The sequence below is a fragment of the Gopherus evgoodei genome, chromosome 11 (assembly GCF_007399415.2).
Source record: "Gopherus evgoodei ecotype Sinaloan lineage chromosome 11, rGopEvg1_v1.p, whole genome shotgun sequence".
Classification (NCBI taxonomy): Eukaryota; Metazoa; Chordata; order Testudines; family Testudinidae; genus Gopherus; species Gopherus evgoodei.
The window spans coordinates 28,972,693-28,989,956 of NC_044332.1; the positions used below are offsets into that span (position 1 = coordinate 28,972,693).

The 17,264-nt window shown below is 39.6% G+C and overlaps 1 protein-coding gene across 20 annotated transcripts in view; it reads right to left on the reverse strand.

Moving 5' to 3' along the window:
• The window catches only part of ANKAR (ankyrin and armadillo repeat containing), a 48,822-nt gene that overhangs the window by 18,975 nt on the left and 12,583 nt on the right, over positions 1-17,264 (reverse strand). For 19 of the 20 annotated variants that reach the window (XM_030579533.1, XM_030579524.1, XM_030579523.1 and 16 more), the window contains 10 exons: positions 15,092-15,136; positions 14,353-14,560; positions 13,228-13,436; positions 9,549-9,653; positions 8,658-8,902; positions 8,249-8,417; positions 4,969-5,210; positions 4,621-4,774; positions 4,367-4,528; positions 296-402 (listed from right to left, as the gene is read on the reverse strand). In XM_030579533.1, coding sequence (XP_030435393.1) covers positions 296-402; positions 4,367-4,528; positions 4,621-4,774; positions 4,969-5,210; positions 8,249-8,417; positions 8,658-8,902; positions 9,549-9,653; positions 13,228-13,436; positions 14,353-14,560; positions 15,092-15,136 — 1,646 coding nt within the window. The remainder of the gene's footprint in view (positions 1-295; positions 403-4,366; positions 4,529-4,620; positions 4,775-4,968; positions 5,211-8,248; positions 8,418-8,657; positions 8,903-9,548; positions 9,654-13,227; positions 13,437-14,352; positions 14,561-15,091; positions 15,137-17,264) is intronic. The other variant, XM_030579513.1, reaches the window with a different exon arrangement.

Sequence of the window (17,264 nt, forward strand, 5' to 3'; positions counted from 1 at the left end):
TCAAGATAAATCCACATGGGAAAAACAGAATCCTTTGAAGTTTTAAATTACTTTTGTGATTGCCTTTATACAGTTAAAAGTAAATAGTTTTGTAGGCATAGTTTGCAATTATTCCTCAATAACTGGCTTTTGAAGTGTCTTGTTAAGGAGGTTATTTAATTTTGTTTTCTCATGCTCTAAGCTGCAAAAAGATGGCAAGAAGTGTTCTCAGAAAGTTCAGTTCTGAATATTTTTCAACCAGAGAACATGTTCACACATACATACACACCCCCTCTCACACACTATTATTCCACACCTTTATCTGAAGAGAATTATGATTTTTAAGCAGGTGAACCAGTATTGGTAAGGCCTGTTCATCCACTATGTTTTCCTGGCTGACTGGATTGTTTGTATGAGCCACACCTGTAAAAGTCCACATGTCAGATGTAGCCCATGTAAGACATTTGTGCAAGAGAAAAACAGAAAGAATAAAGAAAAATTGTCCAGTTTATACCTAATTGTGGCAGATTACATAAGAATAACAGTACTATATGCTTTTCACTTGAAATACCTAAGTATTAGAGCTGAGTCAGGTGTTTTATCTTTATGTACAAAGACCATGTGTACATAAAGGTATGCCTGGCTTCTGTTGCTGACAGCTCCCTAGAGAAAGATATATGGAAGAAAGGAAGGTAAATCTGGAGTAAATTCAGAGATGTCCACTAGATGATGTATTTTCATTAACGTATTTCCAAACATTAAGTCTTGGAGACTGTAATAAGCACTAATTATCCCAAAGGTTTGCTGCCTGAGGGTATTTCTAGTTAGAGAGAAACTGGAGAACCATTTTACCAAAAAAGTCCATCCTACCCTAAATAATAGTGCTGACTAAATCTAAGTAATGATTTCCAAATACATGCACAGATATTTAAAATTCCAGAGACTTGACTATAAGCTGCCTTCAGTGTCACTTTTACTCTTAGCAATATATAGAAACATAAATATTTTCTAGAATGGGTAGCTCTGCTTCCTTGTAATTGGGTACAATGCATTTGACTATTTCAGATTCACAGTTAGTATGGTTTATCTAGCTGATCTATCCTCATATGACAAGAAGAGACAGGACAGAGAGCTTATTTTAAGAGGACAAATACATTTTGCCAAATCTGAAGACTCATTTCACATCTGTTTTAAAAACATGTTATTCTTGGGATGAATGTAGGTTGGGGGAAAGGAAATGATCTTATCTGGTTTAAATTAAATTTCAAGAAAATCATAGTAAGGAATTTGGGATGAAAATACTGAAAATACCTTATTTTTATGAAATACCAAGAAGAGTTTAGATAAGAAGGTTTTGAGAGCTTGTTAATTTTCCTGCTGTACATGACGACAACAAAAATGTCCTCTTCGGCAGGGTTTGAAGTTGGGGAGGAATGCTGGTACTCTCCAAACAAGTAGTAGATGCAACATTCACATTTCCAGCATCTCCCCTGTTAGTCGCATCCACTTTCTCATGCCTCTCTTATAGAAATAGCATTAGAATGTGAATGACATGGTTTTCTATAGTTGTCAGGTCAATCATCCAGCGTGACAATTAATTGGGTGGACATATAATAAACTGCTGTAAAAAACATTTTGCTTTAAAGGAAAACAGCCACAAAAAGTACAAAACCCAAGAGTGGTTTTGTGCCTTTTTTCTTCTTTATGATATACCAAAAAAGTCCTGAAAGGGAGGCAATTCCCGTGGCAAAAAAGTATTTTTCCCCTTTTGCTTTTTACTTAGAAATTCAGGTTTTGTGCACCTTGGAAAATTCTATGGGATGTTGGAGAATTAGTAGGTTTTTACATCAGAGCAATTGTACAAGTAAAACTTGAGTAACTGAAATAGGAAGTGATTTTTACTTAAACTTTTTAAAGATACTGGTTTTTGGCTTGGGACTTTTTTGGGGGGGAGGTTAACACCAATTTAAATATGAAAGAAAATATGCCTTTATTAAGAATTCAACACCTTCATTTAAGGGCTGTGAAAGCACTCAATCCACATACTTAGTTCATCAAAGTCTTCAACAAAAATAGGCATGACAAGACTTGACATTTCTGATATTTTGAGGATGAAAACAAGGAGAAAAAAACCTTTCAGGCCTTTTTTATACACCATAAGGAAATAAGTTGGCATAAAATTAATATTTTTATTTTTATAATACTCCCAAGTCAGATTGCAGTGCCAAAAGAATTTACATTCTTAATTTTTAGATGTGGCTTAACAAATAACGGTAATAAAAAAACAGCCAGGCAGGATATGACAAGAATTACAAATATAGGAACACACAGATAGCCAGAGAACAAGACCAACAGCTAAAAGATTCATATTGCAAAGTTCATGTACATATTCATCAAGGAGTAACCGGATCCATGTACTAGAACCTTTCTACATGAAATTCACGAGACAATGCAGCATACACTTTTTTTCCCTTTCACTGGGCTGGCTGTTATCAGTGTCTTTTTTAGTGCATGATCAGCCTGTTTGGGTACACTGTATTTTAAAACCCATAGCAACAAGTCTCGGAGCCCAGGTCTACAGACTCTGGCTCGCAGGGCTCATGATACACTACTACAAAAAAAAGTGTAGACATTCTGGCTCAGGCTGGAGCTGGGGGCAGGTTTCAGTGCCCATGCCACAATGTCTACACTGCTGTTTTTAGCACTGTAGCACGAGTCCGAGTTTTTAGATGTGGACTCAGAGACTCGCTGCCATGGATTTTAAAAACTGCAATGCAGATATACCCCAAGTCTTGTCATGGCACTTGCTTGCCAAACTCAGCAATGGCCTACTTGTTAAGTCATTCCATCACTCAGTCATAGACCAAGGTACTCTAAATCACACAGAATTCAGCTTAACTATCTCCCCAGATGTCCCCAGGACCAAGACAGCTGGAAGCAGCAGGCTCATAAGAAGCTTCTTCTGAAACATACTGATAGAGAAGCCAATTATGGCAGTGGTGAGCTGGAGCCGGTTCGCACCAGTTCGCAAGAACTGGTTGTTAAATTTAGAAACCGGTGTAGAACCAGTCATTAAAGGGGCTGGCGGGTGGGCAAACTCCAGTCCGCGAGCCATCCTGTCCCAGGCCCTTTAAATTGCCACCAGAGCCCCACTGCTGGAGCCCTGGGATAGGGCTGCTGGGCTCTGGGGGCTATTTAAAAAGTCCGAGGCTCTGGCTGCTTCTACTGCCCTGGCCCTTTAAATAGCCCCCGGAGCCCAGGAGTAGCCCCCAGAGCCCAGGGCTGCTGCTGCTACACCGGTGGCGGCGGTGACAACACTTACCTTACAGGGTGGGCTGGGGCTGGCTTTGACACTCTCAGCCCCGCCCCTTCCGCCCTAGGCCACGCCCCTTCTGGGGTTCAGAGCTGGCCTTACTTTCACCCCTGGTCTTGGGAGGAGATGGTCAGGGGACAAGAAACGGGGGGGGGGGTTTGATGGGTTGCAGGTTCTGAGGGGGACAGTCGGGGGCAGGACGTGGGTGGGTTGGGTTGGGTCGGGTTGGGTCGGGTCGGGTCGGATGGCGGGGGAGACAGGCACGTGGAGCTTGTACTCACTGCATGGTTCCCTACCGGGTCTTCGGCAGCACTTCGGCAGTGGGGGGGACATGACTGTGTCTTCACTTGCTCCGGGTGAAGGACCCGCTGCCGAAATGCCGCCGAAAACCTGGAAAGAGTGAAGACCCCCCCTCGAAGTGCTGTCAAGGACCCAGTAGGGAACAGGTTATTAGGATTTTGGGAGCTCACCACTGAATTATGGGATAACAACAAGGCTAGAAAAGTAGCTGACGCTGACAAAATAACCACAGATTAAGACAATGGTTTATGCAAGGAAATTTCTATAGCAAAGTGCCAACTGGAAACCTTTATCCCAGACAGTAGACAGTAGAAAGTACACCTAAGCAGTGGCACTGGGGGATTGGAATGAGAAGATTATTTTCACTGTTGGGCTGCTACACAAAAACTATTTGTCTACATTGGCACTCAAGTGGTGGAAATTGGCAAGGGGAAGGACCACCTGGTGTTTAGCTGTGGCATTTTAATCACTTCATATCACTGAAAGCAATTTTGTGTGTTACATTTCATAGGTATGCAGGGGCTCCAAACAGTGGTTACCATGACAAAATTATGTAATGTACACAAAGCACAAATTTTGTTCATGGCAAATGATATTTCCTCATATTGAAAAGTTATATTTCAATTCTATGCAAATTTAATATTAAATACAATATTTTCTTCTTTCATTGATATTGTTTCAAACCGGTTTGCATTTTACCCATTCAAAACCACTTAAGGTTGGTTGGCTGGTTTTTAAAAAAAAAAAACTTAAAACATAAGAAATTCTACAAACCAATACAAATGGTCCCCAGAGCTCTGATGACACTCAGGAGTGTGCCCTCTGCTATCTTTGTGCTTCTCAACAATCGAACCAAAGGACCAATTCCATTTCCTTCACATATTTGATTTTGATGAAGTTTGCTATCTTTGCTAAGAGCTATGACTGCTTCACCTCCTTCCAAAACAAAGCAAAAATGTATGTTTAAAAACCTCCCAATAAACTGTCCAATATTTTGCAAATTTATGCAAAACAAAACAAAATCTTACCAACATACTGCATTTTATCAGATGGTGACAAAAGCATATCAATAATAAAGTTGTACCCAATCTGTTCTGCCATAAGCTTTTGCTGCTTCAGTGTTTGTCCTGCCAGTGCCCACAAAGTTGTAGCACCTTGTTCCTTAACTGTCAAGTGAAACGCCTGAAAGTTTGAAAAAAGCAAAGTTTTTCCTTCACTAGCAGAATTTTAAGTCTTATACATTTAAAAAACTATTTATTCCATGATATTAAGGGTTTTCCAATTATTCCAAGTAACTCAGCCTATTTTACGCTTTTTTCTAATGAACAAATTGATTTAAGACTTTAGAAAAATAAAAATGTGAAATAAATTCTTGCCTTCAAGAGCTTTAAAAGATATTTTGTTGCTGATTTTTCCAGAAATAGTCTCTGTATATGAGTGTTGTTATCCGATAGTGCTTCTATAGCCATAGCACCTTTCACTTGCACAGTGATTTTCCTTCCACGGAGAAGTTCAACCAGAGGACCAATTGCATCTGCATCTGCAATGGCATCCTGCATCTTCTCATTCCCCCGAGCAAGTTCTGCAAGAGCTGCTGAAGATACAGCCTGTAGCACATCTTTAAATGCATAAGTATTAGTCAAACATTGATAAGAATCAACAAAATTCTATCTTTTCTTTTCCCCTTAGAAGATTTTATTTCAGATTAGTAGTAATTATGTTTCAGAGAGATGTTAGGGCTAATACACTTGTAGCGTACTGATACAGATAGCTACAATGCTGACTAAACATTTAGTCATTTCTGACTTCTAGATATTCTTCAAATTTAAATCCTTAGGCTACGATTGTCAGATGCTCCAAAAATGTCGTTCACATCACTAATGTGGCCCTGTGAACTTTGATGTTGGCTAAACTTGGTGGTTGCACAAAGCAGTACTATCTTGATTTTATAGAAATCTTGCAAGAGGAAAATGTTTTTACAGGTCAAGAACATGGGAGATTAGGCAGAACACTTCTTGTAAGCTTTTTGCAGATAAATTATTAACCTTAATATTGCATTAATATTGTATTATCACCCATGTATAAATTGTACATATAGGACTTGTTCTCATATACTTTGGGTTGTTATAAATGAAAACCAAAGTATGAAAAAAAAACAATGAGTAAAATTCTACACCAATTCAACTCCACTCAAATCAATTAAGTTGCACAGGGTAAAACTGAGCACAGAATTTTCCCTGCCAATCTGCCCTCCAATGCCTTTTTCTTTCAGGGTCTGCAAATTATTCTGTATTAAAGCCTGATTTGTAAACAAATTTACCCAGTCTGAAGGCAATTTTAAAGTAACTTGCATGGAAATATTGTGAAAAACTAGTCTAAATAGCAAAACATTAACACTGGCAACAAGGGCCTGATTCAAAGCCCACTGAAGTCAATGGGATTTTTTCAACTGACTCCAGTGACTTTGGATCGAGCCATACAAAAAATCAAGCAAAAATAGTTACTCCTGGGGGAATTCTGCACCTCCGTGCACATGCATAAGTAATGGAGGGAGGGATAGCTCAGTGGTTTGAGCATTGGCCTGCGAAACCCAGGGTTGTGAGTACAATCCTTGAGGGGGCCATTTAGGGATGTGGGGGGGAAACCAAAACTGTCACGGACAGTACTTGATCCTGCTAGTGAAGGCAGGGGACTGGATTCAATGACCTTTCAAGGTCCCTTCCAGTTCTATGAGATAGGAATATCTCCAAATATTAATACATTATATTAAATGAGTCATGCATATTTTTATTTTTTTGCTCAGAAAAAAGTGTCTGCCGGAAAGTTGCTGCAGTTCCACCTTTTGCCCACTAGAGGACGCTGTGGTGATAGACCAGAGCAGCAGCTTCTGGCCAGCTAGGGAAGAAAAAGAGCCTGCCTTTTTCACAATGCCTGTTCGGTCAGGTCAGGAGACAAAGGCTATGGGGAGACAGACAGCGTGGGGCTGCTGGGGAGTCAGACAGAGGCTGATAAGGGCTAGGTGGGAGGACAGAGTGGGGCAGGGGCTGAATGGGAGTGGAGGTGCAGGACCACAGGGGGAAGGGAGGTGCAGGGGCACATGGCGATGGAGGAGGGGGTGGCAGGGCCACATAAGGATGAGGGGAATGGGTGTCTGAGTGCAGGTGGAGAGACATATGTGGACCAGGACAGATATGCCTGACTGAATGGGAAAGGCTAGGGGTCAGCCAGGGTCTGGATGGGGGAAGCTCCCTAGCAATGCCACCCCACCCACCCCCAAAAAAACTGTTCCATACTTTTCCCATCCATACCCAACAACCCTCCAAGTCAAGGTGGATAAATAATAATAATAAAATATTTTTTTATTTAAAATGGATTTTTTTGATAAAATGCTTTTTGAGGAAAACACCTATCTAAAGATAGTTTTAATTAAGATAGATTATAGCTCAAAGAAATCTCATCATGGAATAGGGATTATAAATTCTAATTCTATAGTATGAGACAATATATTCATGTAATGTTTAAGAAAAGTTTTGTTAATGAGGTCCAACAGTTCATGAATTAGGGACCCAATCTTACGGGGATCCAGGGGCTTCTGTATAGATTATTTAGGTTAATCTTTCTATCTACCCAATGGGACTCAGTGCTCAGTCTAGAAGATACCATCAGAGATGCTTAGTTTTGCAGTTCTCAAACTGTGGATTTGTGTCTCCAGAGATAACATGCTTGTTAACAGCAAAAATGTTTTTAAATAAATAAATAATATATAGAGGTGAGAAATAGTTAAATAAAACAATTTAAATGTCTGTTTGGTGATGTTCTCCTAATACAGCATGGCAAGAAAATCATCCAAATATTAATGATTAACCTGTTGAATTGGAGATAGTTCACCTCCCAATGGCTTCATAAATATCTGCTTCAATTACCTTTGGTAAATGAAATAACCAAACAATCATTCATTTTCTGATATAGCTGTAAAACTAATCTGAAAATAAATTTCAAAATAAATCACTTTAAAAATGTATAGTGTGTACCTTCTAAAAATGAAACCTACATCTATCTCTGAGCTGTGAAGAATATGTATTAAGGTTATAACAACCAACAAGAATGCACTTTTATGTAGAAACCAATGATTAAACTGAGTCTTCCTGACTAGTGATTTAAATCAAATCCACCCTGTTTCAAGTTCACATCCAGGCTCCTTCCCAGCAATTACTTCCCTCTTCCTCAGCTCCTCCGTTACCCCTGACTCCCCCAAGGCTTTGCACTGCTTCTGAGAGATGTGGGAAATACAGTTCTGCATTGTAGTTGAAATGAATTATTACTCAGTTCTGTATTAATATGACTACTAAGTAATCTATTTGTCAAAAAAAACACATTTCCTGAATCTTTTTTGTTGTCTGTATTGTTACAGACATACTTGCTGACAGGTATTTTCAAATAAATGACCAATAATGAAACTGGTGTGATTAGATTATGTTATTTTGACAAATAAAACATGCAGAATTTGAAAATATGTGCAGAATTTTCAATTTTTTGTTGCAGAATTCCCCCAGGAGTATATAATAATACTCAAATCATTACTAATATGCAGAGTTTCCTTTTTTCCAAATGTCTACAATAAGAATATTAAACAAACATGTAAAAATAAAAGTTTACCTGATTGTGATGTTAGAAACTCAACAAGTGCTGGAATACCCTGATGTTCCTTCACTGTAATTTGATTCTGTTTGTTCTGGATGCATAAAACCCGGATACAATTTATTACATTAACTAACAAATCCTGTAATCTAATTTTCAAAAGATTTATCAAAGGAGGGATTCCACCCTAAGGAAGGAAAAAAGCATGTGAATGTAATATGGAACAATCCCAAAGAAAGAGCCATTGCAATTACATTCCATGTGCCTCACAGTATATATAAATTAATGGAACAAAAGATGTCAAATAGGTTTCATCAACTATGAAAATTACCTCATATTGGAAAAGCAAAGGATTTTTTAAAAATCCAGTCCTTTTTAAGACAGTAAAAAATGTGAACATAACTAACAGTTCCTGAATTAGGCTTACCAGCTCAGAAATGACATTTTGATTATTGTCGAACTGGGCAATATCGTATAGGATAACAGCACAGCGAGATTGCAGTTCAGGTTCACCGGAACCCAACAATTCAATTAGTACTGAAATGCCTCCTGCTTCTACTAAAGCTTTAGAAATGGTGATGTGTGGTGAAATGTTACTCAACACCCCTGATGTTAAACATGCCAGCTTGATCTGGTGGCCTTTCAACAGATTGATTAGAGAGGGGATAGCACCTGCAATAAATAAGAAAACAAACCCATGATTATAGTCAGTGTGACAGGCATCCAATATCATGTTTCCTTATTATTTATTTTAAACTGAGTTAAGAGAGTTACATGAAATATTTTAGTAATTTCAAAAATAAAAACAAATGACAGGGACACCTAACATGCCAAGGCCTAAAATTTAATCCACCTACAAATATTATAATCTAATGGAAACTCCATTCCAACTCCAGACACAAAATAAAATACTACTTTTGGCAAATGAACAAGGACTAAACCAATGCAGAGTCATTTTTATTTTAGAGGCCCCAGCCAGACCCTTAGTTATGTCAGTTCTTACTACTTCTTCTCACTCTTGAAATCCTGTTTTAAAGCCTTCCTTCAGGTTGTTGAAACTATCCTTCAAGTTAAGCAGCTTTTTTACACTTGTGACCTATGCTAGAGTTTCATTTAATAAATATTTTAAACCTTTGGTTTTGAACTGAGCTGAAATTATCACAGTTTTGCTGAATGTAGCACCTTTGGAGACTCTTTGTTTATGCACTAGAATTGTTGATAATGAATGGTGACATGACAGCACAATAATTTTATGAAAACTTATGGCTTTAAGATGTTAAAATAAAATCAAGTACACTCGTTACGCTATTTATATCACCTGAATCCAAAATGCATTTCCAGTAGAAATCTTTTGCTAAACAGAGAACTTCCAAGGATCTAACTGCCATTTCTGGCCTCATAGAGTCTTCACACTGTAACATCTCTGTTGGGAATGAAAAACATTTTCATCTCACAAAAGCACAGCTGTAATTGAAAGGGAACTTTAAAGATTATTTGAACTTAAAAATAACATAATTTTCAGTCCTTTTTAACGGCTTTTATAGAATCATAGAATGTCAGGGTTGGAAGGGACCTCAGGAGGTCATCTAGTCCAACCCCCTGCTCAAAGCAGGACCAACCCCAACTAAATCATCCCAGCCAGGGCTTTGTCAAGCCTGACCTTAAAAACCTCCAAGAAAGGAGATTCCACCACCTCCCTAGGTAACCCATTCCAGTGCTTCACCACCCTTCTAGTGAAAAAGTTTTTCCTAACATCCAACCTAAACCTCCCCCACTGCAACTTGAGACCATTACTCCTTGTTCTGTCATCAGGTACCACTGAGAACAGTCTAGATCCATCCTCTTTGGAACCCCCTTTCAGGTAGTTGAAAGCAGCTATCAAATCCCCCCTCATTCTTCTCTTCTGCAGACTAAACAATCTCAGTTCCCTCAGCCTCTCCTCATAAGTCATGTGCTCCAGCCCCCTAATCATTTTTGTTGCCCTCTGCTGGACTCTTTCCAATTTTTCCACATCCTTCTTGTAGTGTGGGGCCCAAAACTGGACACAGTACTCCAGATGAGGCCCCACCAAGGTCGAATAGAGGGGAATGATCACATCCCTCAATCTACTGGCAACATCCCTATTATACAGCCCAAAATGCTGTTAGCCTTCTTGGCAACAAGGGCGCACTGTTGACTCATATCCAGCTTCTGGTCCACTGTAACCCCTAGGTCCTTTTCCTTTATCATAAGGATACGCCAATAAGGGATAAAAATCCTGGCTCCATCAAATTTAAATGACTTCAATGGGGTCTGATTTTACTCCACATATGTTTCCATGTGGGTAAGAAAAAACAATCCTTGCTGGAGCTCATAGCTTTAAAAAAAGTCTCCAGTTTACAGTGTTGTCCCACAGACTAGCAGCTAAGTACTATGATAGGAATGAGTATGTGTATGCACGTATACCAGTTTGTTACAGTGAGATTCACAATAAAGGAAAAACTCTCTTCTTGGATAGGAGTGCTCTCATATTGCACCAAACCCCTCCTATGCAAAACTTCCATTATTGTCAATTGGAATTCTCTGCAACCCTCAAATGTTGTTACTCTGATTGCACTTGAAACAATATAAACAATCTGAATTTATCTTTAAATCAACCTTTCAGTTATGGCTTAAATTTCAAATAGCCAACCTGTACTTAACATTTAAGGTGATTTTCAAGTTCTAATAACTGCCTTCTTCCCAGCAATTTTACATATATCCATATTTACTTTTTAGTTTGGTGATCAATGGTCTTTATTCTCAAAAATAACCATAGGATCAGGGAGTCCAAACATTACATTAATGTGTGTGCTACGTACTAGTTTTCTGTGTGTGTGTCTTTGCATATAGCAAATAGTCCACTTTAGCAGTCTACTTTAAAAATTATACCATGGCAGCAACCAGATTAAATATATGTGCTCTCTACATAAATAATCAAAGAAACAGTTTGTTGCTGTTAGGTGGTATTTATTTCAGGCTCCAAATCGAACAATATTTACCAACACCACCTCTCATTTCAAAAATATTTTAGTTTGGGGCAACTCCAAAGGATATGGGCAACTGTTTACATTCTCTCTAGCACAAATTAAATAAAGATAGGTTTATGGAGAGATAGGATAATATGACAAGTGCTTCATTTTAACATTATGTTTCTATTACATTGCTTGCATTGCTTCTACTGTAAGAAAATACATCCTTCCATCTTAATCCTCTTCCTAGTATCCTCACCTAGTAAAATCACGAACTGCCATTAGCAGAATTTAAATTGAGTGTCCCATATAATCTTCCTTTAACATTACTTCAGCTGTAGAGTATTTATTCTCTTTGAATATTATGATATAAAGTGGACCTGCTTAGTTCGAAGCAAAGCTATTTAATTACATGTATAAGTACAAAGGGAAATTATTTAAATGAAATCACAATTTGAATAAATGCCCCAACTGGGAACAGTTTTGAATAGCATGTAAGGCCCTGTTTGTCTTTGTGCAACCCTTACTCACGTATGCCAGAAGCAGCAACTGAAACCATTACTATATAAGGAGACAACCTGATGGATACTCCACTCCTTCTTCATTATATTCCAGATTGGAGTTAATTGCCCTAATCCAGAGCAAAGCGGACCTAAATCAAGTAACTCTGGTTTCCCTTACATATAAGGATACTCAGGCAGCTTTTATATCACCGCTTGCCAGTGTTGGGGCTGTGGTTAGGGACTGGAGGTCTGGCCTGTGATTCCCTGTATCTAGGAATCCCTGTTTGCCATAATGGCCCCCTTGGCAGCTGACATAGGTTGAGGCAGTATTCAGCAGTTCCAGGATCAGGGAAGTATAAAGAGGGTCTTTGCTCTCCATATTCCTCAGTTGTGCTCAGCATACATCAACTGCAGCTGAGGATCTGGCCCAATGAGCTCATTACTAGGTAAAGGACAACTCCCTTTACATTATAACTGAAGAAAATCATTTCTTTTATGGATCAGAATTTACAGTTTTAAAAGATAAGAGAGTCAGGGGCTGACACAGGCCCCAGTCCTACAATCAATTTGCATGAGTAGAACACTGTGGTAATGTGGAGCCCTCTTGAAAACAGTGAGACTCCACGTGGACATAAGAATTCACTGTGTGCATCTGACTGGAAGATCGGAACTATAAAGTGTGCTTAAAACCCAATGACAGCCAAAGAGCCTTTTTATGCAAAAACAGGAAAGGGAAGGGGCTTAACTTTCAAACATGGATGTAAAAGTTATACCTGCAAAATTGCTTCTCTGCATCCCACCTGGATAACTGCACAGAAATACCTACTTATTTATATGTATAGTAAGTGCAGATGTATTTTTATAGATATTCCAATTGTTTTGAAAAGGCGGCTGTAGAGTTGCAATTTAAAATAATAAATTGCTGGGTATGCTTCAGTAATGCAGAAGCTGGACATATGTCTTTCCGAATTACATGCAAAGGTCCTGAGCCTACAAACACTTATATGTGTGAATAATTTTAAACACTTGAGTAGTCCCATTGAGCTCAATCTGATTACTCACCTGGATAAAATTAAATACATGCTTAAGTGTTTGCAGGATCAGGGCCTAAGACAGTAGGAGAAACAAGTGTCTGAAAAAATAAGATACAGTGATCTCAATGGTAATTGAAATAGTAACAAAAGAAAGCTATTTTTTGCTGCATAAATAGTAGATAGATCCTACATGCTAAAAATAGAAACTATATTATTTTCATCATATAACAATTAAGGACCAGATTGCCTTCAGTAATGCCTCTGCAACTCCATTCAAATTAATGGACTTCACAGGGAAAACTAGAGATACAATTTAGCCCCAAAACATTCAAAATTCTGTTTTTCATTATTTGTAGCTTGGTTTGGAAAGTACATTAACTATAGATATTTTCACCATTTTAGGGAAAATACCGTTGGTTAAAATGAATCATACACAGACTTTTTATTTTAGAGAGAATGTATGTGCTTACCTACAAGAGTATTCCAAACTGGAAGATCTGGATTATCTAGCTGTATTAGATGCTTGAGAATTTCTGTGTGAAAGTACAGCACTGCTAAATGAATTATATTGTTTCCTTCACTGTCAGTTTTCTTCCAGTTGGCACCAAGAGAAAACAAATATTGAAGAGTGTCTAATGCTCCAGATGTGGCTGCAAGCAACAGTGGAGTAGAATGATATCTATGGAACACAAACATATTGTGGTATACATTAATATGTAATAAAATATGAAGAATGCAAACAAGTTTATTTCATATAGTTATTTCAGCTGATTACAAACTATTATTTTTCAAAAATGGAATCCATAAGGATGTGAACGCATAAGCTCTCTGTTCAGATTAATCTGTCTTGGATTTACCGTTTCTGCTTGTTTGATTTTTAATTGTTCATTTGATTTCTGACTTAGCTGAGGCTCCCTGGTGGTCATACCAAATTCTAAGTCAGTGGTAGCTTTTATGCTGATTGCCACTGAGATTGCATTAGGTCCTTCTTTTCCTATTTCTCAGTGGTAGATATCTGTGCAGTATCATGACTGAATGACACTGAGAGTGCATCTTCAAGATTTCAGCAGGTCTCCTCTTCTTCTTCCCCACAAAACAATGATTTTATGCTATAGCCTAAGTATGTCTCAGGACCTCATTTCTGACCTCATACAGAAATGTAACTTCTGCTGACCTGAGTGGGTGCTGCACAATCCTATTGGATGGCAAAATTGGGTCCTGAATTTCTATGGCTTATAATATTCCTTCACCCACCCAGAGCATAGGAACATCATGAGCAACAGAAATTCACAATCATGAGTATGATAACACTGAAGTTGTATAGCCTAGAGACAATGGGGCCCCAATGCATATAATTCCCATTATAGCCAAAGGAGTTGCTCCCATATAATTAAGGACATATATGTGAGCATATAAATACTGTTATTTTACTCCTCATTCTAGAAAGGCTAATTCGTTTTCCAATACGGGGCTGTATTTGTACAGCAAGACAGAAATTTTAGGAGAGGGGGCATATTTGTGGTCTTTCAAGTACACTGTATTATATAAATGATAAAGCACCAATCGTCACAGTGATAAAAACTCTAGTTACTTACTCAGCTGTTGTTTCAGCCTCTAGTAGATCTGGGTCTTTTCTATAGAGAACTGTGATACAGGAAATGTTGTCATAAAATGCAGCAAAATGTATAGCCATCCATCCTCGATCATCTGTTAATTTATAATCTGCCTTGAAGGCCAGAAGACAAGTAAGTGCTTCAATGGATCCACACTGAGCTGCCAAGTGTAAAGCAGTAGGGCCTAAAGCTGATGGATATATAAAAAATGCTGATACAATGGGCATAATTTTCAAAGTGATGCACCTAAACTGTGCCTGCAAAACATGATGTAAAATCTCCATGTAACTATTTGCCAGTTTTACCAGCACTGTTTTCACGCCATTCTAATCACAGAATAAGTTATTCATCTCTACGAGGTCTTGATTTAATATCAAATTGAAGCTTTTGAGATAAAAGGAAAACATCTGACTGTATCAACATATTTAAAACTAAAGATGTCCCAAGTTATAACTTCAGTGGTAATAATACAGTATTTTATAGTTTTCAAAACAAACATCCTGCCTTCCATCCCATGCAAGTCATGGAAAAATCTTATTTTTATAGCTTTCAAAGCCTTGGACAGACTTAAGCAGTGTGGAAACACATTTTCTTAAAGTATGAACTCCTTAGTTTTAATAAAAATATTCCATTTCTCTGCTCCTTAGCTGTAATCTTTCTAGCTTCCACATGCTGCACAGGTAAAAATAATAAGGTAATATTTGATTTCTTTACCACTCACCAGTTCTTTCCCCAGAGGTCTCCTTTTCTTGCAAATCTGGTTTTCCTGAAAGTGAACATATTAACATAATCAGATATACTGGCACTACTCCGAAAGCATGGCAGACCCAGGACTGTTACAGGTAGTATCACAGGCACACAGTCTCCAATCTGCTATGCAGCCAGATCTCTATAGAAGCCTAAGCAACTTTAATAGGGATTCTGTGGCTGTGTGAAGCCTAAGGAAGGATTGCGGTCATAGTATACTTTTTTCTAAAACTGATACTGAGCTGTGTTCCACCAAAGGCAAAGTTTATGGTACAGTGCATGAAAGTGGAGGTTGTAGTCAGGTGGTAGAGACAACTACATAGACTATGTCCACTGGAGAATTTCCCACACCTGGAGACTCCTCAGGGTATGTCTACACTACAGGATTATTCTGATTTTACATAAACCGGTTTTGTAAAACAGATTGTATAAAGTCGAGTGCACGCGGCCACACAAAGCACAATAATTCGGTGGTATGCGTCCATGTACCAAGGCTAGCTTCGATTTCTGGAGCGTTGCAATGTGGGTAGCTATCCCATAGTTCCCGCAGTCTCTCCCGCCCATTGGAATTCTGGGTTGAGATCCCAATGCATGATGGTGCAAAAACAGTGTCGCGGGTGATTCTGGGTAAATGTCGTCACTCATTCCTTCCTCCATGAAAGCAACGGCAGACAATCATTTCGTGTCCTTTTTCCCTGGATTGCCCTGGCAGACGCCATAGCATGGCAACCATGGAGCCCGTTTTGCCTTTTGTCACTGTCACCGTATGTGTACTGGATGCCGCTGACAGAGGCGGTACTGCAGCACTACACAGCAGCATTCATTTGTCTTTGCAAGGTAGCAGAGACGGTTACCAGTCATTCTGTACCGTCTGCTGCTGTCATGGGTGCTCCTGGCTGACCTTTGCTGAGGTTGGCCGGGGGCGCAAAGACAAAAATGGGAATGACCCCCTCGGGTCATTACCTCCTTTATGTTGTATCTAAAAATAGAGTCAGTCCTGCCTAGAATATGGGGCAAATGTACTAGAGAACCAGTGTACCAGAGAGCACAGCTGCTCCGTGTCAGATCCTGCAAAAATGATGAGCTGCATGCCATTTTAGGGGGTGCCCCTGCAACAACCCCACCCGTTGTTTCCCTCCTCCCCCAACCCTTCTGGGCTACCGTTGCAGGGTCCCCCCATTTGTGTGATGAAGTAATAAAGAATGCAGGAATAAGAAACACTGACTTTTTAGTGAGATAAAATGTGGGGGAGGCAGCCTCCAGCTGCTATGACAGTCCAGACAGGACATTAAACGGTGGGGGGGAGAGGAGCCCAGCATCCCGCTGCTATGATAGTCTAGGCAGTACAGAATCTTTTCTTTAGACATGAAAGGGGGGGCTGATGGAGCTCAGCCCCCAGTTGCTATAATGAGGAGGTTACAAGCCGTTCTGTACCATCTGCCGGGAGTAACCGGGAGTCATTCCTATTTTTACCCAGGCGGCCCAGGCCAACCTCACCTGAGGCCAGTCAGGAGCACTCACGGGATGATGACAAGAACAGCTATCAGTCCTTCTGCACTGTATCGTCTGCCACCAGGGAAGGGAGGGGAGAGGATGCTGCTGTTCAGTGCCGCGGCACCGCGTCTACCAGCAGTAGACATCTGGTGACATTGAAAAAAGTCAAGAAACGATTTTTTTCCCTTTTCTTTCACGGGGCGTGGAGAGGGGGTAAATTGACAAGATATACCCTGGACCACCCCGGACAATGTGTTTGACCCTACAGGCATTGGGAGCTCAGCCAAGAATGCAAATACTTTTTGGAGACTGCGGGGACAGTGGGATAGCTGGAGTCCTCAGTCCCCCCTCCCTTCTTCCATGAGCATCCATTTGATTCTTTGGCTTTCTGTTATGCTTGTCACACAGCACTGTGCTGCGGACTCTGTATCACAGCCTGGAGATTTTTTTCAAATGCTTTGGCATTTCATCTTCTGTAACGGAGCTCTGATAGAACAGATTTGTCTCCCCATACAGCGATCAGATCCAGTATCTCCCGTACGGTCCATGCTAGAGCTCCTTTTGGATTTGGGACTGCATGGCCACCCGTGCCGATCAGAGCTCCACGCTGGGCAAATAGGAAATGAAATTCAAAAGTTCGCAGGGCTTTTCCT